Genomic DNA, 25,026 nt, shown 5'->3' with positions numbered 1-25,026 from the left:
TGTGGGTTATGCTGTTTCTTGAAGCACCCACCATGTCTGAACTCAGAAGTGCTCCATGCAAATAAGATCCTCCAGGGTTTGTTTAGTAAGCCTGAACCGTGCAGTTGATCGGTTCCTTTTTTGTATGCTATCTTCAACTGGTTTATCACAAAGCATAGCAATAAGTACTACCGGGGCTATTAGCCTACTGTAGGTGAATGCAAATATTTCTCAACAAATTGACTGTGTGCTGGGAAGGGCTTGGTGTTAGGTCTGCGTCCAGACATGGCATCGTTCGGTTGTGCTGCAAGCTGCCATAACTTGGCATGGACTTGCTAAATTGCCTCCAAGTGCCTTTGCAGATTGCTTTTGACTTTGGACAAGTCACGTTAGCTGACTTGTACACACCATTATGTTTCATTTTAAGCTTAACTTTCTGAGTATGGGGTTTAACTAAATTTTTCTGCCCTGTCATGTCGTATTTTGATAAAAGGCCTCAGCTGCTCCCGAACAGTGACAAGTTTTCCACTTCTGTGGTTTCCATGTGAGCAACTGAGAGGTCGTATACATGAGAGGATTGATCCTAGAGATCTTTACGCTGTTTATAAGAATAGCAACAGGCTTTGTACTACTTGATGGGCCCTGAAAACCTATTAAACTACCTGACGGGCTTTAAAGACTCGCTTCTCTCCTCCTGGCCACCATGCTGCCGGTGTGCTCACTAGCAGGTGACAGCTCAACAGTGGCTTGATTAGAGGCACAATGAATCCCATTTCCTTATGCAAGACACTGCTTGTCTTTGATATATGCAAGACTTTCCTCTGTCCTTTTTTGACTGATAACTCAGTTCTGTACTTTTAGATTATTGCCTCTGACATTACAGGTGTAAGGTGCCAGTAGGTGCTCCTTCGTCTCCTTGCTAGCTAGTGCCTGCAGAAACGTAACTCCCTGTATGCTGAGGTGAGAGAGAGGCAACCGGGAGAGAAAAAGTTACATGGAACTATTACAGTAATATCTGACTTAAAGTATATCGAGGCTCCTATCACACAGAATCCTTCTTGGGACTTCATACCTGTCAATAACTATGTATTTATGGCGTGGCACAAGAAGGAAAAACATGCTGAAACCTCAGTGGAGATAGAAAGGAAAACAGGATAAAATTCATGTCAGCTCTATTGTATCTGTCTCAATGTTATCTCTTTCTAGGGCTCTTAAACCCTGTGGTCTCAGTCTTTAATGCTTTCTTTGCTTTTTTAAGGTGCTGATATTGTGCAGTGGCTTATGAAGAACCTCAGCATTGAGGATCCAGGTAAGGTGACCACAGCTGGGGAGGAACTCCACCTGTATGGTGTGTGCCATTAGACAGCAGATACTATTTTGCTGCGGTCTAAAATGCCAGTAGAACAACAAGCTTGATTTAAGCATTGGGAGGGAAGAAGGAAGGAAAGAGAATCAACATCTTAATTAAGTCTAATGCCTTACACTGCAACACACAGAAAACACTTTGTAGGAGTCTGAGCCTGTCTGTGAGGTGGTTGCTACCCAAGAAAACCTGATTGATTTTAGGGTTGTTCCCAGGCTGAGAAAGAAAGTTGGTGGATGTGTGTGATTAAGCAGGGAAAGGAAGTGACGGGTTTTCATGACGTGGAGAAAGGTAGCCGTGACTGACAGGACACACTCGCTAAGGATGACACAGACACCATCATGAGATCAGTTGATGGCTGCTAATTTATCACAGCAAATAGATAAATGGATAATCAGCCATAAACAGTGATCAGTGATGTGTCCAGTTCAAATAGTTCACTCTTCAGAGAAACCAAAATTGCTTTGGCACAGTTAAGAACTATTGGGAAAAGAGGAAGAAAAAATCTGCAGGTCCAGAAGTTTTTTTTTCCTTTTCTGGAAAGGGACAAAATCCAGCATCTCACCTCCCAGTTTGTTTCTGCTGCCTACTGTCACCATGTGAAAGCAGAGGTAGAGAGGCAGTGTTGTCTCACCCAGGGCATCCCTATACACACATCCCTTATGAGCCCAGTCAAGATCCAAATCTGAATTTCAGCTGCAGACGGTAGCTTTATTATCTGCCTGGGGGCGCACGAGCAGCTGATGTGTATTTTGCGACTCTGAGAAAGTTGATGCAGCTTTTCACAGCTGACATTGGTTGAAAATCTGTGCAGATGTACCTCTGTGGTGGTGAAGGTTGCCCTGGCAGTTGTTGGCTACGCGCTCCCCTTTACCTCAGCACCGTTTCCCCTAACAAATGGCGATGCTACAGTGTTAGGATTTGTCTTTATGAATCAACATGCTGCTAATGACCTGGTGTGGCATGGGTTTGACCGATTGGATAGAGGCAAGTGGGGTTCACTGATAGAATGGGCTTCTTGTCGGCTGACACCTGTGGTGGATAATGTGCTTTGAATTGAATTTCAGACTCTGGAGCTGAACTGGTGTGTGACATTTTGTAAACATAAAACCAGCAGGTTTAACATCTAAGCAGTGTTTCATTGTATCGTAAGGCTGATTTCTGCTTTTCTGCTTTGCGTGATTTGGTGGGAAGGCGTCAGGATGCGGTGTGGGTACAGAGAGGCATATGTGCACCAGATCTTCACGTGAGTCGTCGCCAGGGCTGCTGCTGAAAGCAGAGTGTGCAGTGCGCGTGTTCCTGACACATCCCTGCTGTTTTTTTCTCTTTCACAGGGGAAGCAATACACTTGGGAAGTCTTATTGCTGCACAGGGTTATGTCTTTCCGATCTCAGATCACGTCCTTACCCTGAAAGATGATGGGACGTTCTATCGTTTCCAGGTTGGTGAGCCCTCTGCCTTCCTGTGGCCCCTTCTAATGTCACTGCAATAACACTGCTGAAATCACCCGCTCTGAGCACTGCTGAAATCACCCGCTGCTGAGCACCCGTTAGGTCTATGAAGCCAGGGATTGAGGCTGTCTTCGTAGAGGCCTTAGGAGGTTATGTAGTCACTTCATAAAGATCTGCTCTTCTCTACTTTCTGACCCACAGTTTTTACATAAATGGACTGATATGTTCTGTGATTATTTTTGATATGTGATTTCAATGCTGTTGTACTCAGAGTTGAACAAGTACAGGAGAAAGAAAATTACTTTTGGGTTCTAATCCTGGCACAGAATTGGGTAGCCACCCTCCTGTGCAAAATAGACCAGGGCAAACTTTGGAGTTGGACATTCAAGCTCTGGCATAGCAGAAAATTGGAATTTTTATCCTCTCTTGGTTACAGATTGGTGTGGGAGGGGGCAAGCTTCAGGCTTTGGCTCTTTTACAGAGGATTTATAACCTTGGCAGTCACCTAAGCTGGGACATCTCTGTCCCTCAGTGTCCCTGTGCCTCCAGATGTGTTGAATTTTTAAAGCATCCTGCACTTGTGTTCCATGCCCTTCCCAAAAACTGCTGCTGTCAGCCTTCGAGATAACTTGAGTGTTTGTGCTGCAACAAATCCTTTTGGACAGGTTGTATAACTAAAAGAAGCAATAAGTGCAAACCTGGAGTCCTACTGCCTAATCCTGCTGGCTGAATTTGTGTTTTTCTGTTACACGATCCCAGGCAGCACCCTTATCTTTCCTGTGACCTCTCTTCTCTTCACCCTCCCGTTCCTCCCTTACATTTGTTTTCCCTTATTTAGTTTTTATTTGAAAAGCCCGTTCTCCTCTTTGCATCTGATGTTGCTGCTGCTCATGCTCACTGTCCTACAGCTAATGTGGTGTTGTGTTATCACATGAGACCAATCGCATGTTGAACAAAGAAGCCCAGAAGATCACAGACCTCCCCTTATCTCTCCCCACCTTCTGGTTAACTGGCATCATTCAGTCTAAGATTATTTTTTTTTGTGACAGTTCTTACTTTTCTGAAAGCCCTCTTCCTCCTGTCATGCAAGACTTGACAGAAGCAGGGGTAATACTGATTGCCCATTTGGTTGCATTTCTTTCTATTTTAAAAGAATGACACAATAAGAAGTTGTCCTATGCGGCTCTCAGGAACTAGATTTCAAAAGCAGAGTATAATTTAATTTTTTTTGTTATTTTTAAGCCTGTGTAAACCACATCATCAGATTGTCTTGACCGCTTATTGACTTTTCTCTGCTTTCCCTTATCTTTTCCTACAACTTTTGCTTATTCTTTGCCTGTGGTCATTTCCTGCAACAGTTCTCCTCAGCTGTTTTTTTGCAAAAATAACTTGATAGAATAATTTTTCTTTTCCATTAATCTCTTCTTGCCACTTTCTACTTCAACATCAGTGCCTCCTTTAACAGAAGCTGATCATCTTGTGAAGTTCATAAGATATATATCAGTGAGGAGCATTGAACCCTGTATTGTGTGATCCCTCCATGGTTTCTCACTGTACTTTGGTGCAAGGAATAGTCTTTGTGCGTGTAACGTCCTGTGCCTGTTTGTGGCATTACGTCAGTAACACAAAACTGCATTTTGTAATTTGTGTGATCACAGGGACATTATTTTTCATTCATGTTGAAACTGAAATACAGGTACATGTAGGTAATATCTTGTAATTAATTGTAGCAACTGCAATATGCAGACCTGGAGAGAAAACAAAAGCCGTAAGCTTAGCAGGACTTCTGCTTTCCGAATTACTCTAATCAGCTGAGTTTTGACCTCTGCCATCTGTTACATTTAAAAAGTAAATTGTTTTGTAGGTTGCCAAGCACACTGGTAGCTGCTCCAAAAAAGCAAGTGGTGTGTAGCATATATAAAAGGCCATGAGGTTTCTCATGCTCCTATTAAAAAAAAAAAAAAAAAAAAAAAAAAGATTCCAGGTGCCTATGAATTCCTGGGGAAACAGGATGTACTCGTGATAGAGGGTAAGAGGTCCATGTTCAGATGAGATGGCAACAGTACCTAAAATGTCATCAGGATACTGGACGTCGTCCTCAAGAGATGCGTGTATTACAGCATCTCTATTTGCCTGCAGTGAGGAATGTTAAAGGTGATACCTTCCTGGAAAAGCTTCCTTCCTTTTACTGAGATCTGTGGCAGTGTTGCCCCTGAGGGCAGAGAATGGGACGTAGAATTTCATAGAATCATAGGGTTGGAAGGGACCTCTGGAGATCATCTAGTCCAACCCCCCTGCCAGAGCAGGGCCACTTTAGAGCAGGTTGCACAGGAACGCGTCCAGGTGGGTTTTGAATGTCTCCAGAGATGGAGACTCCACCACCTCCCTGGGCAGCCTGTTCCAGTGCTCTGCCACCCTCAAGGTAAAGAAGTTCCTCCTCATGTTTAAGTGGAACTTCCTATACTCAAGTTTGTGCCTGTTACCTCTTGTCCTGTCACTCGGCACCACTGAAAAGAGCCTGGCCCCATCCTCCTGGCATCCACCCTTTAAGTATTTATAAGCATTGATCAGGTCCCCCCTCAACCGTCTTTTTTCCAGACTAAGGAGACCCAATTCCCTCAGTCTTTCTTCATAAGAGAGGTATTCCAGTCCCCTAATCATCTTGGTAGCCCTATGCTGCACCCTCTCCAGCAGTTCCCTGTCCTTCTTGAGCTGGGGAGCCCAGAACTGGACACAGTACTCCAGGTGCGGCCTCACCAGGGCAGAGTAGAGGGGGAGGATGACCTCCCTCGACCTGCTGGCCACACTCTTCTTGATGCAGCCCAGGATGCCATTGGCCTTCTTGGCCACCAGGGCACATTGCTGGCTCATGGTCATCCTGTTGTCCACCAGGACTCCCAGGTCTCTTTCTACAGAGCTGCTCTCCAGCAGGTCAGCCCCCAACCTGTACTGCTGCATGGGGTTATTCCTCCCCAGGTGCAGCACCCTACACTTGCCCTTATGGAATTTCATAAGATTCCTCTCCGCCCAAATCTCCAGCGTGTCCAGGTCATGCTGGATGGCAGCACAGCCTTCTGGTGTGTCAGCCACCCCTCCCAGCTTTGTATCATCAGCAAACTTGCTGAGGGTGCACTCTATCCCCTCATCCAAGTCGTTGATGAATATATTGAACAGGACTGGACCCAGTACTGACCCCTGGAGAACACCACTCATCACTGACCTCCAACTAGACTCTGCGCCCCTAACCACAACCCTCTGAGCTCTGTCTTGCAACCAGTTTTCTATCCACCTTCCTGTCCATTCATCTAACCCACTCTTCCTAAGCTTCCCTATGAGGATGCTGTGGGAGACCGTGTCGAACGCCTGGCTGAAGTCATTGTGGTGATTCTTTTTGTACTTGTAATGTTTTTCTGCATCTGAATCGTTTGTCATCTCTTAAATTACAAAAATGTCTATGTTGTTTCTTAGGCACCGTACTTTTGGCCTTCAAACTGCTGGGAACCAGAAAACACAGATTATGGTGAGAGTATAATTATTTCATTGTAGAAATAAAAAGTACATAAAGTTTGCAATGGAAGAAAAAATGCCTGTAAAATAATGGCTGTTGGCCATCTAAACCCTTCATCAGCGGAGTTTTTTGCCAGACTGCAGCATCAGAAGCAGATTTGTGCCCATCTCAAATACGTGACATGAAATCCCAGGGTATCTCAAGCCCACAGAGCTGTAGCCATTGAGTTCAGCGGGGCCAGAGTTTTACCTACCGTTACCTTCATTCTCCCATAGCTCTGTTCATTTTGGCAGGATTTATGGCAAGCAGAATATTGCTCCTTGGGAATCTTAAATTATACCAGTATTGCTTTTGTGGGAGAACATACTCTGATCTGTAGCTGAATCTGATATGTTGATCAATAAAAAGTTACCTCATCTGGGCACTCATCTGGCTGATCAATAAACCAGTATATAACTGATGGCAACCCGTAGTTAAAGTTCTCTGATATATGACATCAGACTTCTTTTTCCCATTTTTTTGAGATTACCAGCTGACAGCTGGTAAAAAAGAGAAGACTAAGCGTGGTTTATGAGCTAATAAACTGCAACATGGTGTGTTAAACATGTGAGTGCCTGCAGACAGTGACAATACATAAAGAAAATATGTCAGTGTTGTTATCTTTAGCTGTCTGCATGCAATGTTGCTGTCTGGTCCAGAACTGCACTTCTTTCACAGTTAAATGATAAAATCAATTGTTGCATCCTGGTGTGGCATTGGAAGAGGAAGTGGATCCATGTGTGAGCTCATAAAACAGGAGCTTCTGGAAGTGCTTCTTTTGAAATATCTCATAATCTAAGATCAGTTTAGAACTCCTCCCTGAATAATCAGGGTTTCTTTTCTTTCTTGGGCAATAATTACTCATCATTGTGGATTCTGGAAATCATTTGCTGGGGTGGAGAAGTAGCCTGCAATGGTGCCTGCCATGTGAGAGTTCATTTGCAGCCCTCATCTGCCCGGAAGCTAGCGTAGACTTACGTGTTTATCCCAGCGAGGGAACTGCTTAAGAGAAAACACGATGCTGTTCATTATATGCAAAATTATTTCCAGATTTTACAGTCACCGTATATAACTGTCTGAACTGTGCCAAATATGCATTCTGTAAATATCAGAATAACAATCTGAAGAGGGAAGTTTGGTTTTTTTTCCTGTAGTACCTGATAAATAAGTGGTTCTGCAGTCAGATTATTGTGCTGCCAGGGCACTGAGTGGAACAGTACACCTCAAAATAAAGCCCTATATGAGCTGACCCACAGCTGGACAAGCTGCAACTGCATTAGCTGTGAGCCCTGTAGTGACAGATTTTCATCTGTCCCAGAAATCTCGAACATATGCTTATAATCAGTCTTTGCATATCATTGGTCTGTACAGATGGAGTCTTCCCAGGAATTAATCCCAAACTAGCAGTAGACCCAAATAAAACTGAAATCTCAGCAGCTCTTCGTACTTTTTCTATTTGCCTGGGTCCTCTCAGAGGACAGGAACTAACTTGCTAATGGCAGGTCACTGCCTAGCATGAAGAAATACTGTGAGATGACGGACTCGCTTTATTTGGTGTTGTAAATGGCTTACAGATGAAATTGCTTGTGAGATGTATAAATATAAATATACGTGAGCTGATCAGCTCTGGTTACCATGCATTATATGAAGGTTAGAATTATAGGAATAACATAGAATAGAATTACAGGAGTAGTACGCTTTTTAACGTACATTTTTAAATAGAAGAAAAAATTTCCAATGGAAAACATCTATGAAGGTGTCGGAAAATTGTATTTATCAGGAAACCAAAATCCCGTGGTTTTTCAAAGAAGAGCAAAAGTTTTATCAAAAAAAGCTTTATTGCAGTTTTATGTAGATGATGATTTACCTTCTGCCCCGCTCCAGTTTGGTACACTGTTGGACAATAAGTACCTGGTCGTGCAGGATGAGAGAGGGCAAAACACGAGGAAGCTCTAAAATTCGCATTAGATCCGTGCCCAAATGACAGCACTGGACCTCTCTTACCTAGTTCAGACCTGACTGTACACCCAGGGTGTGCTGGGGACCTTGTGTTTCAGCCTGTAATGGAAATGGGGTGAGCTAGCAGTCCAGCAGGCAGCCTGGGACTGGTTTGGTGTCATGCACTACCTCATCACGACCCTCAGAATCCCAAACCACATTGGTTTCTGCAGTGTTGCCTATGGTGAAATGTGAGAAGGCTTTTCTTAACCATTTGAAAAGTGTAGAATAAATCAATGAAGCGTATGAAAAAATGCTCAGATCATACCTTTAAGATCTAGCCCGTATTTCTGTTTTCATTTCAATATCCTGAATTTCTTTCTCTTTGTTTTTTTTTTTTTTTTTAAACTAAAGGAGAAAAGAAGTGCAAAGCTTCTCACTTTGGCAGGCATATTCTCAAAGTGCTGAGGGGAACAGGTTGCTAATGCTAAATCTCTTACCAGCCCCAGAAGCGATTGTGTCTTTCTCAGACACGTTGTTAGGTCCTGGCACCTACTCTCAGCACTTTTAAATGAGATGTCCCAGATGTTTACGGCCTCTGAGATTACTAGTGGGTAACGTCAGCTGGGTGTTCAGCCCTCTCATTCCTCGCCTCGTGTTGCTTTCTGATGAGAACAAACAGTGCATGGACCACTTTTTTTTCTTTTTTAAGATCTCTTACCAATAATCTGTCTGTAATTGTTTCCCATTCTGTTTCTCCCTTTAGCCATCTATCTTTGCAAACGGACCATGCAGAACAAAGCTAGGCTGGAGCTGGCAGATTATGAAGCCGTAGGTACACTGCTGCTAGAGTTTAAAGCTGGGGGGGGAGGGGGGTGCAGGGAGAGCTTTGCTTGCCAATTGAATGCTGCCATTTTGTGCCTTGGGGGTCAGCCTTTACTGTGTCTTTTTTGCAGTTGTCAAAATTGTGTTGAGGTTGATCTGGAGACGACATCGGGAACGTGTTTGGGGAACGTCCCTAGCTTTGCAATATGGCAAGTTAAAGCATCTGCTGTACAGCCAGCCCTCCGAGATTGGGAAGATGACACAGAAGTTTACGTTGGTTTCCTCTTTGCACTTAACAGTTCCTGGTTTATATAGCAGATATTAACACGTTGAAAATGATGGCTTTCAGGTGCATTATTGGCAACTAAATTGCTGTTGACCCATCTAGTTACGGATCTTAAAAGGAAAGTTTTCAGATATTAGACTTGGACTGTTTTCATTATGCCATATAAAAACTATTGCTTATGCTTATTCAGGGCATATTTTCTGTCATGAAATTATTACCCATAAAAATATCGCCAACCTTGGCTTCAGATTGTGCCAGGTTTGGGTGGAGAGGAGTGGGAAAATGGAAGCAGGAGGGGCAGGGCTAGCGTGAGTTTCTTTGAATGCCAGCAGTATAATGCTCTGAGCAGCTGGACTTTTCTTTCTATTATATTGACTTTTGGGGGGTTTACTAGCTCAACGGTGTAACAGCTGAATTTCGTTGGAGGGTTTGTTTACAAAGTTGGTTGTAATGGACTTCTGTGTTCATGTTTATTACAATGAAAACATTTATACTGAATACATTTTAGGGTTTTTTTCCAAGAATGGACTTTTTCCTTCTTCCTTACCTTCCACATTTTGGGGCTTTTGTGCACACGGGTATATACACATGTATATATATACACACACAGGCCATTTGGTCCTTTCAGTGAAGAGCATGCAAAAATTGCCGCTTATGTAGTCTACCCTGGAAATGCATCCCGAGTTCCCAAGAGTTCTAATCTTGAAGTACAGGCATAAAGGAAGGAATATAATAATCCGCATGCACTTACACATCCTTTTGCTGAGTTTTCTCTTCTGCATATTGTTGATTTCATTATTAAAACCATTAAAATTGCTCACAGCCAACCAATTAACTGTAAGTACTCTAAAGATCTATCATAAAGCAACAAAAGGCTGTTCAGCAGCGCACACACTCCCCCACACATGCAGCGAGGCTATGGCTAAGTACTTTTGCACATCGTTGTCTACTGAGAGTAGCAATGCTCCAGTGATGGCAAATAATTAGATCTTGGCAGTCTCTCATTTTTCTTGTGAATATTGCATTGCACAATTAGAGATTGCTTTTGCATTCAAACTTTGCTCTCTTAATTAGAGACAATCAGATAAGAACGGCACCAACTCTTCCTAGTCATTATGGGAGCTGAAGCAGATCCAGCAATGGAGATGTAAGCTGAGCACAAGTGAGAGAAACAGGAGTGGGAAGTCTGTCTATTTAGCCCTGTCTATTTAGTACACGTTTTTGGAGATGTAGTATGAGAATTCTTCTCTGTGGGCATCAGCACCGACCTGGAGTTTCCGAAGAGAATCTCTACAAAGCATCTCAGGGGACATCTTCTCATTTTTAGGTTCTGCTCGCAGCTTTCATAGACAACCCCCAACCCCTCCTTTATACTGGTAGAGCAGGGGTCTTGATGATACGATTAAGCTTGCATAATTGCCTTCCATTTTGTTTATAATTGGCCAAACATAAGCACGATTCAAATATTGCTTCAATTGGTGATGTTTCATTGGCTTCAGCATATTTACTCCAGAGGGCACATGTGAACGTAATTTAAAATAAAATTAAAAAAAAGAGAAACCCACAAAAAATTGTTTTTGCAGATCATTACAAGTAGTTCTTCCTTGTAGGCACAGCTAAGGAAATCATCGCAGTTCAGCACAGCTGTAATTCATTTGCTTGACTTTTCCGTGTGGACGGACTGATAGTCTTACATGGACTTGGTGGTGACAGGGCCAAGCTTTATGCCTTGTGTTATACAAGAGTTTAAAGTAAATAATAGGAAGATTTACTATTAAAGCAAATAGTAGGAAGATTTCTTCTAGCATTGAAATGCATGCACTTAAGCACTTTCTTGAAATAAAGGGAATAGGTGTAAAAAGAACAGCAGTAGGACCAACAGCGTTCATATCAATAAAAATTTGCAGCAGTTCAACCAGCTGTAATGGAGAAGAAGGTCAGGTTAATGGTCTACTAGGCCTCCTTGTCAGGGTGGGTGTGGATATGTGACTTCAGGGTGCCATTTGAGCCTGAAATTCTGGCCATGTCCCGAGTTTGACCTTGAGCTGTGATGAAGCCGCATCCACCTCCAAACGTTCAGATCACGATGCTCTCTGTAATGGGTCCCGACCGGGGCTCTTACTTCAGATGTAGAGCGAGGCTGCATCTGGATCCAGTCTTTGCAGTTAGCGATGTTCATTGTTCAGACAAACAAGCTATTTCCTTTTATGAATCATCCTGGCGATCCCCAGCCTGCAGTGCTGTGCAGCTGCGTAACGCTCTCATCGGGGACCAGGACTGAGCAAAGCGAGGGATGCTCAGGCTTTGCACCTCAGCAAAAGCCTGAAGAAAAGAGAGTGGTGAGGGGAGGAAGGGAAAGTGGGGATGAGAGGGAAACGTGCAGGTGGCAGCCATCTGCTATCAGAAATGAAAGTCGTCAGCTTCACAAAGCTTCTCAGTGTTATCTTTTGGGAACAAGTCCATCACTATTTTCATAGTGGAGCTCAGGCTGTCTTCATCGCACGCCATCACTTCTCCCTGACAGGGCCTTCTTGGCTGCAGCCTGAAAGGATGTGTGTTACAACCTTGTATGCCCGCAGGATAGTTCACCTGAAACCAACACTGACTTCCGTGTCTTGAGTTTTACAGCTTAAAAAAAAGGAATAAAATAAAGAACCGGCATGCTAACTGTGTTCTTAAGCAGTAGTTCTAATTACAGGAATTAATTGTTCTTACTATTTTCATCTTTTGTCAGGAAAACTTAGCAAGACTTCAGAGAGCGTTTGCAAGAAAGTGGGAATTCATCTTCATGCAAGCTGAGGCCCAAGTGAAGTGAGTAATCCCGGAGCACTAAACTGCACTGGTATTTAGAGCTGTGAAGGGAAGGGGATTCAGTAAAGATAAAATTTCTCTGTCAAAGTCTTTACTGTGACTAAGCCCAGAAGGTGTTGGTGAATTTTAATCAACAGCAGACTAGAAACAATAGAGAGCCAATTCTGAAGGTTTGTGCCAGAATCTGAAAGATGGATTTAATTATCCGTACATGGAAATGTTGGTCAGGAGCTTCTGAGCCTGGATTCACCATGGGAGCTTGAGCAATTCGCTTACCCATTCTGCTTATACTTTTGTGTAGTATTTTTGTTTTGTATAAATGGAAAGAACAGAACTTAATCATCTGTCTGTGTTACTTTATGCTTTTAAAGTATTTCTGAGTTTAAAAATACCGCCCCTTCAAAGTGATTATAAGGGTAGTATTTACAGTAGACTGGACTTGGTTTTCTCTTTTATACCAATCCCCAGTTGATTCCATTGTACCTCTACTTTCTGCAGTCCAAATTGTGCTACTAAATTAGTGTGGAAAATTGGGTACCACTTACATGAAACTTAGTTAGATTTAGTATTTGGTGTTTTCCTATCCTCTTCTCATGATTGAAATCTACCTTTTTTTCTTATCTTCCCTTGTGACAACAGTTTGAAGCCTCTTAATATTTTGAGCGTGTTTTCATTATTGCTGCAAAATGGGAATGGTCCAGGGTTTGTAGACCAGTTGCCTACAAACTAGTGCCTAAAACCCTACATGTCCGTTTCATGTGTGTAGCTGCCACCTATAAAATGGAGAGGTTGGTGAAGATGGTGCATGAGAACACCAGTACTGGCATTCTGTACCACTAGAAAGAATTTGCACTTTCAGCATTAGATGCTAAAAAGTTAAGGAACATCATTTCTTGAGGGTGTGGCCAAGGTATGTCTCTATCTTTGATTAACTCTTTGGAATTTTGATTAATTCTTTGCCTAATAACTTTGTAATTATGCACTATTTAAGTACATAGTAATTATCCTTTAAATTACAAGGTAATTAAGGGATTTTTTTTTTTCTGACCAGAATGCCAGTGTTCTGTTTGGAAGAGAAAAATAAAAGTTACGATAGCAAGTGTACTTTTAGTTACTTAAAAGTTTATTGCCAAGATGAAAAAAAAAAAAAACAAACAACACACAACCTGAAGTCAAACCAAAGTTCTGCGTTCTGTCTGCAGCATACAATTATTACCTAAGAAAGAAATATAGGTAGCGGATTCTTTACAGGATCACTGTTGCTTATTCATCTTTTCTCCATTATGTTTTCTTTGAAATGTAAGCATGGACTGGCCACTATCAACTTTTTTTGCTGGCTAGTGTCAGCTTCTTGGTTCCCAGTTTGTGATGGTTCAGTGTTCAGGTTCCCAACAAGGCAGGGCTGGAATTCACAGTGTAATCCACAGCCCCAAATTAACTAAAAAGAGAAACCAAACAAAAATAACTGAAAACATGCCTCCTGCTTATCAAGTTCTGCTCCACCTTCCATGTCTTCATTTGCACACAGGATTTCCATTGCTGTACCTAAATGGCTCAAAAACTTCAGCCACAGAGCATCTATGTTGTGTCTTCATAGTTTAAAATGTGAAATACTGACTTATTCAGTAGGTTTGGAGATTTGAGCCGAGAACCTGGGTTCAGCACAAAGCACCCGTGAAAACAATTCATGGAGCCTCCAAAGAGTCCCTCCAGTTTGTGTGCACCGTGTGGTGTGAAGTTGGCAGAAGACTTTACCTTCCCCTTAGGCCAGACACGAAGGGCTCGTTCTGGAAAAAGAGGTTTTGGGCTGGGTGTCTGCATTTGCTCCTCAGCGCAGTGCAGTGACTGCTGTCTGGCAGCGGGGGCAGAGCCTGTGCAGAGCTTGATTTCTCCTCTCAGCCTTGCAGAGGGGATATTCAGAGAGTGATACTGAACTTTGGAGGACTCAGGCTTTTTATGGGGAAGGATGTTCAGAAACCTTCATTTCAGTCCCCCATTTTCGGTCCCCTTGGTACATTTCTAGCACAGACTTAGCCAAGGATCACTGCCCCTCCAAAAGCAAAACAGGAGAGGGAAGAACCTAATGGTCAGAAATCCCAGCTCACGTGGTTTTTTTTCCTTACTCTTTTGATTCTCCCTTGTGGCAGCAGTACGGGAACACAGCACAGGGATGCTGTTAGGTTTTCAGTCCTGCTCTGGAGATGAAAGCGGTTCCTCCTTTCCTGTGCCTCATCCAGTATCTCTGCAGGTAGATCTTGCAAGCCGGTGGTGACTGTGTTGTGCTCGTGTGTAGAGCTCAGCTACAGGACCAGACATGGAATCACGGAGTTTTCAGAGTTGGAAGGGACCTCTAGAGATCATCTAGTCCAACTCCCCTGCCAAAGCAGGATTGCCTAGAGCACATTACTCAGGACTGCATCCAGGCGGGTCTTGAAAATCTCCAGAGAAGGGGACTCCACAGCCTCCCTGGGCAGCCTGTGCCAGTGCTCTGTCACCCTCACCGTAAAGAAGTTTTTCCGTGTATTTGAACGGAACTTCCTGTGTTCTAACTTGTGCCCATTGCCCCTCGTCCTGTCACTGGGAACCATTGAAAAGAGCCTGGCTCCATCCTCCTTCAACCCACCCTTTAGATACTTGTATGCCATAATAAGGTCTCCCCTCAGCCTTCTCTTCTCCAGGCTAAAGAGTCCCAGCTCTCTCAGCCTTTCCTCATAAGGGAGATGCTCCAATCCCTTAGTCATCCCATTGCTCAATGCTGCCAAGAGATAGGGGAACGCTTGCTTTGAACAACCTCTGGCAGCCTTTGATGCGTGTGCTTTGAGTGAGTCGATTCACTGGTTGCATCAGGGCTGAAATTACAGGGTTGCAGTCGTGCCGGCCCAGTTGTACGTCTCTTGGGTGAGTGGTGGCTTGCACAAGACCATGTGGCAAGCTCGGCTCCAGTCACCTGTGCTGTCACCCCTCACTCTGCCAACACCGGGGCAGGTGGGGGAGCCCTAAGGAGGGTGGCCCCAAGCGCTGCCTGTGGCGTTGCTGCTGGGAATGCCTGGGACAGCTGTCCCTTTGCCGTCTGTGGTCATACCAGCAGTGCTGCTGGGGCACAGGACCTCCCGATGTAGACCTCCATCTGGCACCAGCCAAGAGCTTCACCTGGAGTAAAGAGGTCCCGGTGGGTCTCCTGACAGAGCCAAAGCCAAACACAAACTTCCCCAGCCTGCCAAATCAGGGTCTGGGAACAGTATCAGGAAAGGTGGGTTTCCTCACCAGATGAAAAAGCAGAGGTTAAAATAAATTCCCCCCCTTAATAGGAAAATGCCTTTTGACATATATTGGAGCAAACATCAGTGATATTTTGTGCATGGCACATGGCCTTGCCAAGCAGGAGTGTGACATTTCTGTACAAAAAAGTGGATTTCTGATTTTTTTTGTCATGGGGTTAAAACCCCAGCTAGGAACGGTAACAAAGAAGAAAGCGTTAATTGTATGTTGACTCATGTGTCTATGCTTTTGTTTTCAGAATCGACAGGAAAAAGGATAAAACAGAAAGAAAGATTTTGGACAGCCAAGAAAGAGCATTCTGGGATGTGCACAGGCCTGTGGTAAAGCTCTTTTTGAATGATGAGACTTTCCAGGTTTTGACAGGAAAGTTTTAATACTAGTAAACACTGCCCTGTATTGCACAAAGACATTGCCTTGAAAGTCACCACACGGTTTTTGCTCACGGTTCAAAACGAACCCAGTGTCTACAAGATTATTTTAGACATTCTAGGCTTGTGCATGTATGGAACGATTGATTTGGAAATACATGATAAACGTGAAGTTTTGAAGATCGTTTATTGTGCATACAAAAGAAAAGCCGCTTACCCAGTTTGGATCAGTCTTCCTACAAAAAGCTCTCCTCTTAGCTGAGAGATTTCCTTTTGGTGCCAAAGTTATGAGTAAATGGATTTGATGCTGAGATGCTGACTTTGGGTATACGCACTCTCTAGTTTAGCAAGCATAATTGATGGGACACAAACTTCAGGAAAGAACTTTGGACAAGATGTAACTGTGTATTTTAGAAAGGTAAAGTAGCATGTGGATTGTAAACAGAGGAGTAATATGATTATCATCTCTTTTCAGCCAGGCTGTGTGAACACCACAGAAATGGACATTAGAAAGTGCCGTCGTATGAAAAACCCACAGAAGGTGAAAAAGGTCAGTTTGAGTTTCTGGTTTTGTTTTGGGTTTTGGTTGTTTTTTTTTTTAAATGCAAATCACGCTTCACACCTACAGTATATCAGAGTTTGCCAATAGCAACTAAAAAAAAAGTGTTTTGAAAATGCCAGTTCTGCTTTGTTCTAATCTGTGAATTTAACATTCCTGTTTTACCAGCAGAGCGGTACAGGCTGGGTGACTGGTATAGCTGAGAAGGTCATTAAGGAGCTCTGTGTCCCAGATGTCTACTGGCTCTGCATTCCCATAAAATTAAAGCAGTTGGCAAAATTACCTAGATCCCGTTTGCAGAAATTATTTGGGCACAGATTTTGGAGAGCTGTTTACTTGCCTTAATTAATTAAAAGTCTGGGTCATTAGCAACCTGGGTGCCTTTGACTTCGAGCAAGTTTTAGCTCTTCTGTGTATATATTAGGTTTGGAGGTCACACCAGACTCCTGAACTTCCATTGGAAGTTAAATTGCAGCAGAGCTATTCACATGTCCCTTAAGAGTGTTAAATAAAAAGCAAAAGCACTAAATGAAAGGGTAACTGATATTGCTTTCAGTAGAGGTGTCTGTCCTGAAAATTAATGGCTACAAGTCAATCTGCAGGTTTTATTTTTTGAGAGGTTCATTTGAACTTGACCCATTGACACCTGGTTAAGCTCGCTCTTCAATAAGTAGTTTTACAACAAGACATTAAACCAAGCGGAAGAAAATGGCACAGGATTAGGTTCTCGTCTTTTCTTTCTCCTCTTGGTTCACCACAATGACCATTCCCAGTGTTCATCCTGCAAGCCTTGACACACACAGCCCTCGGAGCTCCTAAAAATTATCAGCTGCATTTTAATGTTTAAAATAAAGCCTTTCCTTAACGTGCCTGCAGACCTTCCAAGTGCAGGTGCCTGCAAGCACAGTCTGATCTGTAAATTTTGCTCCAGGCTGAACGATTATTGACCTGTGTGGATATAAACAGAAGGAAATTGCTGGCTTGTTACCTTACTGTTTTGCATACTGCACTCTTCCTTATTGCGTAACAGAAAAATGCCATAATCTCTTCTGTTTCTTTATTGGTCCCTCACAGTCAGTATACGGCGTTACAGAAGAGTCTCAGCCCCAAAGCCCTGTACACGTGCCCTCCCAACCTGTACGCAAAACTACAAAAGAGGATTTCCGGAAACAAGTAAGTAGATGGCTATACAGCAACTCTTCTGAGAACTGTTATCTGAAAAAAAAAAAAAAAAAACGCATATAAAGTTATGGAGATATCAGCAAAACCAATTTTATGCGTTACCTTTATGTAAAGTAGTAAGTATTTAAAGATATATTTATATATTAATTGAGCAGTGCAGTTGTATGGTGATACGTATTATGGGTAATACTGACCTTTGAATCTAGTATTACTCTCTCTGTGGACCAGTAGACAGATAAATTTCCAGGTCACTGAGGATATCTGAAAAGTGGGCAGTGGCAAAGGCTAGGGAAGAAGCCAGCGTACTGGGGCACGGGCTGGGGAAAGGCATCGTTTGGTGCGTGACTGTTAGATTGTACAGTCAGAGCTTTTAGGGAACTGGGAAAAAATTATTTGCACAATCACTCCAAGGAATGTCCAGTCAACTCGCACATCTTTGCCCCAGCGCAGGGAGCTCTCCCTCGAAATTACTGTGCTGTAACAAGCAGCTCTCACTGAAGTATAGGCAGGAATCACCAGGTCAGCGTTTTAGTAAAGGCAGCTTTAAACGTGTTTCTTAGGCAGCCGGTTTTAGGGTGGTCTTCTGAGCTAAACCTGAACACTGAATTTCTTGAGCCTTTTCCATCGTAGGCTGATGAGTACTGGGAAGTACTCATCATGAGTGCATAGGCTGCAGAGTACTGTGAAGAGCGACTTCGTGGCAGAGAGCAAATCTGCTGTAAAACAGTCATTGGTCTTGTGATGCCAGTCAGTCAGAGAAATGGAAGAGAGGAGTGTGGCGTAAAAAGGGGATTGCATTGCACCCTGAGTAGTCTAGGAACCTTGACCCCAAATATGTGCCTTTGGTACTTTTAATTACGTCTTCTGAAGCTTCCCCTGGGTCTTTGCCGTAAGAAATGGAGACTCCTGTTGGAAGCAGTTAATAAGCTGCTTCTAATACCTAGGGAAGGGTCCCATTTCCTTCTAAGTTACTTTCAAGCTGTTTGGAAAGAGAAATCGATAGTGTGTTGGGATATGATCAATGCATGCTGTAGAACTCCTGGATTGTAAATGTCCTTGTCATCTCTCCTCAGATAACTTTTCTGAATGTGCAGATAGAGAGACATTGTTTAAAGATGTCCAAAGTAGCAGAAAGGTGAGTGTCCCCACTTGCATGATTTCCTCGTCTCCGGTTTGGCATTTACAGAAACAGAGAGCGGGCAGGAACGCGCAAAGGCTGGTCCCCCTTCTGTGCATCGATCCTCCCCTCTCCTTGCCTGGCCGTGCTGCCTGGCTGCTGACCACGGACACTTCTGCGCTCGCTCTTCTGCCACCGGCAAAAAGGAGGTGAAAAATGAGGATGCTGTTGTACTGTAAAAGCAGGAGAAATATAATTCACAAAAGAAAGAGCCCTTGCAGTACTTTGTTTCCCACCCTTTCACAACCCTAGAGTTTATTTACAGAAAAGTCATTCCTGTTTCAATTTGAAAATACTTTTTTTTTTTTTTTCTTTTGTGGGTAAACTCTCAGTGCTCAATTCTTATTACTCTGGCACAGGTCTGGGGAAGGAGCTGCGTTTGCATCTTGTTGCACGTGGTGTTCCCGTCCGTGTTCATTCTGGGGTTGTAGGGCCAGTTTCTGCTCCCACTTTCTGCTTTCCACTTGTATGTGTGAAACCCTGTGGGAAGTGCTGAGGTTGTACCTGGACTACTCAGGGCAGTGTTTTGAGAGGTGGATTTCTCACAGAGGCAAATCAAGGCACAATTTGACTTGCAGAATATTTAGTTCTGGTAGGAAAGTATGAATAGGTAAAGACTAAGCTTAAATTTAATTGAGAATGACAGCTCCTTTACTTAGATACTTGTAAGTTATGCACGTTTGCAGGGGAATCGCTGAGACAAATGCAGGGATTGGCACGCTCTTTGGTAACATCTCTTCTAGAGCAAAACTGTGTTGAACATGAGGGACATGATAAGGGCTGGTGCCTTGTAGAGAAACAATGGAGGAATTTTTATTTAAGCAAATTTAAAAACCCTGTGAAATGTGCTTTGCAGTGCCTGCATCTGTAATTAGCATGTGTGTACTAAACTAGGCAAATTAAATGGCGAGAGCCCCAAAGTACGTTCCTATTGGCTCATAAAGTTTAACAATTAAAATGAAAATTTATCCAATTAAACAGAAAATATTCAGAGGCTTCCTGAAATCCTGCGTGCACTATATTGTACAACTGAAATTAGCACATTCATATTTATGTTTTGGGCTTTCTGGTTCTTTTTTATTAAGAAGATATGTTTGTGCTTTACCAAAAAATGTCATTTTCTACTGAATTTACTTACAATGACCTTAATATACTGAGACAGTAATAATTTCCAGGCTGGTAATTTACAAGCAAGCAGGTCTGTTTTGCTTGAGTTTTTTCTAGGTAGGTATTTATTCAATAAGATGGGCTCAGTAAAACTCATTCACTTGTGAACATCGAATCCTGTCCACATAACATACCTGTTGTTCAAGCTCATAAGGAGCTACTGACATTGTAAATGTGACATTGTCAATGCCAAAAAAACCCTATTAGTTTTCAGAAAAATTTTCCTGGTTTGAAAGGGCTTTGGGCTTCCTTTCTTTTTTTTATATTAGTCCCAAATTGGAGAAGAAAATGTTGCTATCAAAACCCGTGCAAATTGATGACCAGGAGAAAAGTAAATAAATTGAGAACAATCAAAAAGTTCTTTTCTCCTGTTTTGAAATTTTCATTTTGAAAGTATAAAGAATGAAGATCATGGTTGTGATATCTATATCTTGTGAAGAAGTGTTTGGAGATGCGATGACTTTGGGTGGCAGCGTTGCTGGAGGGTTCTAGGGCTTGGTGTGGAGAGTGGTGGGAAGTGCATCCTGGATGTGGAGGGCCACGGAGCAAGCTGGAGGGAAGTGGAGTGGCTGATGGCAGGGGTGACCAGTGGCTTGGCAGGGGTGGGGATAGGTGAGGAGGAATGAATGTAGATGACCTGAGCCAAACGATTGCCTGAAGTAAAAACCCATGTGGCCTGAAAGCCTGATGTAAAATGCTGAATGCACACGCCAGGAACACATCTGCTGCTTAAGGAGGTGCTCTTCTTAGCAAGTCACTTTTCAGGCTGGGCCCCGCTTTTGGGACTAGTTTAAGTGGCAGCGTGGCAGATCAGGGTGCTGGAGGTGACTTCTCGGCACATTCCTTTCAACAGCCAAGCCTGACAGCGGCACCAGTGGCCATTTTTACAGTACAGTGCAAAGGCACTTTCAGGCAGGATGAGGGAAGTCACAAGGAGGAACTAAGACGGGGGGTGGTGGGGAAAACAAGCTGCTGTCTAATCTGTAGTAGGAATTATTTTAATAGTGCAAGGCCAATCACATACATTTTCCCTGAATGTATGCTATTCTGTGGGATAGCCCTTGTCCAGCAGAAGAGGAGTGGAAAGGCTCTCAAAAGATTAACCCCAACTCCGATGAAATAAATGCCCACTACTAAAGATTTGCTTCCCCCCTCCTCCCTGTTCCCCTTCCTGGAGTAGATCTGCATGAACTGTGGGAGCAGGCATCCCTCAGCTGCTCCAGACACCTCGGAAATGGTTTTCTCCTCCTTTCTTCCACATCCTTTCTCCCCACTTGGGACCTGCACACTGTCAAGTTTAGGATTTGGCAGTGAGATTTGAGAAGTATTGAGCAAAACTATCAATATATTCTACCTACTGTTTTCCCTGACTGCATCGTGCAGTGTTGGTGCAATCCCAGTACGTGTGGCATCACAGAAGCGGCTGGGGAAAACTTGAGCATCTTCCTACCAGGCGCGATCTCAGGTCCCTAGATGAAAATGTGTCACAAACCTGTGTTATCCTCTCAGTTTCTCAAAGGTTTTATGAAGCCTCAGCAGGGCCCCCGGACTGTGAGGCAGTGGGGCTCTCGAGGCAAGCTCTGCAGCCTTTGGTGAACTTTTCCCACCACCTCTTCTACCAGAATTACGTTGCATCGACTGAAAGGCCAAAAGTCCAGGTTTGCACTTTGACAGAAATGCTTTCCCTTAGGAGTCCCTCACCTGTAGCCTCCTTTAGACAATGAGGCAATGATTCTGCTGCTGTCATTATACTGAATCAGCAAAATGTGTCTAGCAATTCCCCCTTGTTTCATTTAATTTAGTTTTTTCCCCTTTTATTTTTGCTAGTACTTGTACTAGCACCTCTGATGCCGCCTTATTATTTTATTAGGAGCAATTCAAGTTTCACAGCAGATATCTCCTGATTGATCCTTTTTGTTGGGGTGTTTTTTAACCAGCCCTCTCTCTCATTGATGTCTCGGGGATTGCTGCTGCTCTCTGAAATTGGACGCTGCTCCCTCCTCCACCCCTTGACCCACAGCAGTCATGAAATGTAATTAATGAAATGAGATGAGACAGCCCTGACTGCCCTGAGGGGCAATGGGAACCTGCTGTGGTTACAAAAGTGTATGATTTTAATGCCTCATGATAAGAGCTAGGACAAACAAAAAGAAATAATTACTGTAGAGCAGGTCAGGGGAACTTTCTGCCTTTTGTGACCCTTTGTTTCACAGGGTCTTTTCATTCGCCTGCCTTTTTGAGGTGTGGAAGACCAGAGGTAAAGTTTAGCATGGACAATCCCAGTGCAAGTAGATTAGTTGTTCACTATGATGAGACTCAATTAACTTAGTTAATTACTTGGCAGACCTAGGCAAAAAAATTAAAAAGTGCCTTAGAGTATTTCCAATATAGACTAGGACAAAATTCTTTTGATTTATTTCATATATGCTGTCTTTCTTTTGTAAAAATGCGCCCCTAGCCCCAACCCCAGTGGAATTCCTGAATCACTTATGCAAGCAGACACAGTCCTTTTCCCAGGAAGCTCTTTGAATCTCGTCCCAGTGAGGATTAGAAGCTATATGTGTCTTATCTGACTCGTCATGAGGCAAGCTGGTATAAAAGCCAGGTGTTTTTCCAACATGCATATCATTTACTACATTCTAGGTTAATTATTATAAACTACTGTTGAAGTATTTTACAATAGTGCCATTAGACTAAATGCTATACCAGTGTAACAAAAAAATGATCTATAGCCTGAAGCTTTGATGCTCAGGACTGCGATCCTCCAGAGATTTAAGTATATTCTTATCTAAGCACGTGACCCTGTTTAGATGAGTTACTCATAATGCATAAAGTTAAGTGGGTGCAGAAGTCTGCAAAAACCAAAAAGGCAAGAGGCAACAAATGAAGAGGAGGGCGTGCGCTTCATAGTCATCCCATGGCTCTCTGGGGGGAGCCCTACCACAGCAATCCAGTTGTTGCCTCATAGGGCTTTTTGTGAGTATCTCGACAGAGACGAACTTGAGGAAAATGCTGCAGTGAGCTGGTGGGTGTTTGCAGAGAAACCCTTGTATGCGCCATCCCTGGGAAAAGGGACTCCTGTGATTGCTGAGAAACTGACTGATCCCTACAAAAATAAAAAGAAGCACACAAGCAAAAAAATAAGCTGTACCTCTTACCTGTGACTGAGCATTCAGGCCCTGATTCTTTTTTTTTTTTTCTTTTTTATATCTGTCAGTTTAATAGCCTACACAGAGCAGTACGTGGAATATGACCCCTTTATAACTCCTGCTGAGCCTTCCAATCCCTGGATAAGTGATGATGCAGTGTTGTGGGACATTGAAATGAGGTAAGAGTTGGTAGTTTTAAGTAATGTCTTGCGATTTTGTGTGCTCTTCCCGCTGCCCTGTTTGGATAGGAAACTGAATGTCTGTAACTTTACAAGGTACAAGTACGTAGCTAAAGTTCAAACAGGAGCTTATGCTTTATTCCTTCTTCTGTGAATTTTTCAGCTTGTCCACATCCGTATGACTTGATGTGTGGTACTCTGTAAGTCAGGTAACGGATGTTCTTGTGCCTGTCAAGGACATGCACAGGCTCAGGTCTAAGATTCCACAGATAGAGGATACTGCTAAGAGATACTTGTTCCAGCACATCTCGCTTGACCTTTGAGAGCCTGCTCTCTGGTCCTCCCCCAGCTGCAGTGCTCTATCCCTGCTCCTGTCCTGAGATCCCATGAAAGATGCTGCAGGAAGAAGAGGATGGGTTATAGGGCAGTGGCCGCTCCTGCTGTGCGGAGGTGGATTTGGCACAGGAGCCAGAGGAGCGTAGTTCACGTGTAACGTGTGAGACTTGGCAGGTCAGAATTATAGTAGATCGACAAAGTGACTTTGAGCCTTACCTGTTAGTGAACAAGCTTGGCTTCTCTCTGTTGTGGTGTCTAATAAATGAAAAGGAGGAGGAATGACTGTAGGACCTCTGATGCCTTGCACCTCAGAATGTTTCTCCAAAAGAACAAGCGCAGCACTTGAATTTAGATCGCCTTTTGCCCACGTGATGCCGGTGCAAGGGAAGTCTGGCCAGTGTCTACATCTCTTGCTATCACTGGCTATCCACAGCCCTCGCAGTGCGGCTAGAATTGTCCTGCCTGCCTCTATGCCTAGCAGCTATGGCAGTAGGTTTGAATGAAACCACCGTGTCACGTATCACCTTTGCTACTCACATCTTGTGGCCAAATAGTGCAAGTGCTCAGCAGCTTCTCCTAGTGTTTAGCTGCTGCTGTTCAGTACCAAATCTGAAATGGGAGTTGACTTCAGCAGATCTTTGAAAAGAGAATGCCAAATCTAATCCTGTCTGTTCCTGAATAATAGTGTGAAGTTTAAGACTCTACCAGTCTAAGTGTTCCAGGAAAAGGGCAAGTTATTCCCCTGTTTAAGGCCCATATGGTCTGGGATGTGAACGATGTTTTCACCTGCTTCTCTGGTAGTCACAGAAATCTGTTAGTTCCCTAATCTCTGCCCCTCTTCACATAATTTCAGTATTTTGGATTTCTTTTTTAGTCAGTTTCCTTTGTTTCCTGCATCCTCCCTAGCAGGGCTAGAACCAGATACGGTCCCTGCAAAATACTCCTCTGGAGGAACCTCCACCCACAAGGTAATCCAGGCATCTGTTATTTCTGCATCTGTTGAGGCAGCTGCAAATCCCAGAAAAGATGTCCGTATCCCTGAAGAGTACAATTAACCTAATGTCACAGCCTTTGTAGGAATTTAAAATAAATGCTTGGCCTCTCCTATGATTTCAGAGTTAAGGAAGGTGATTCTCCTGCTGATGAAAAAGGGAAAGTTGTATTGTTGGGAGATGGAAGAACAAACAGCTCTGTATTTCCATTTTATTCTCTATTGTAAGAGAACTCACTGCATCTGCATCTAGTTGCAACTTGCATGAATAATTAAATGATCCCCGAGAGCTGCGGTAGCCCTTGTGTTGCCTGCAAAGCTGTTTCCTCAGTTAGGAGAGCAGAGCCCTCCCTTAGGAAAACAAAGGGCTTCTCACGTCTGATGGTGAGGCCAGCTGCTGAGCATGGATAGCCCTGTGCCACTGCAGTTCATCCTTCCT

General features: G+C 43.4%; 1 protein-coding gene across 5 annotated transcripts in view; it reads left to right on the top strand.

The window, feature by feature from the left end:
* Positions 1–25,026, top strand: part of RGS6 (regulator of G protein signaling 6) — a gene marked incomplete at both ends in the record, with an annotated part of 285,460 nt that overhangs the window by 210,060 nt on the left and 50,374 nt on the right. For 3 of the 5 annotated variants that reach the window (XM_082485574.1, XM_082485573.1, XM_082485572.1), the window contains 9 exons: positions 1,238–1,288; positions 2,677–2,783; positions 6,262–6,313; positions 9,045–9,109; positions 12,124–12,200; positions 15,718–15,799; positions 16,323–16,397; positions 17,481–17,579; positions 18,662–18,723. In XM_082485574.1, coding sequence (XP_082341700.1) covers positions 1,238–1,288; positions 2,677–2,783; positions 6,262–6,313; positions 9,045–9,109; positions 12,124–12,200; positions 15,718–15,799; positions 16,323–16,397; positions 17,481–17,579; positions 18,662–18,723 — 670 coding nt within the window. Of the gene's footprint in view, positions 1–1,237; positions 1,289–2,676; positions 2,784–6,261; positions 6,314–9,044; positions 9,110–12,123; positions 12,201–15,717; positions 15,800–16,322; positions 16,398–17,480; positions 17,580–18,661; positions 18,724–23,149; positions 23,261–25,026 lie in introns of all 5 variants that reach the window. The other 2 variants (XM_082485571.1, XM_082485570.1) reach the window with 1 other exon arrangement.

Source organism: Vanellus vanellus (genome assembly GCF_965231255.1).
Source record: "Vanellus vanellus genome assembly, chromosome: 6".
Classification (NCBI taxonomy): domain Eukaryota; kingdom Metazoa; phylum Chordata; class Aves; order Charadriiformes; family Charadriidae; genus Vanellus; species Vanellus vanellus.
Note: the sequence above shows the minus strand (reverse complement) of the source record. Positions and strands in the feature narration are given on the sequence as shown.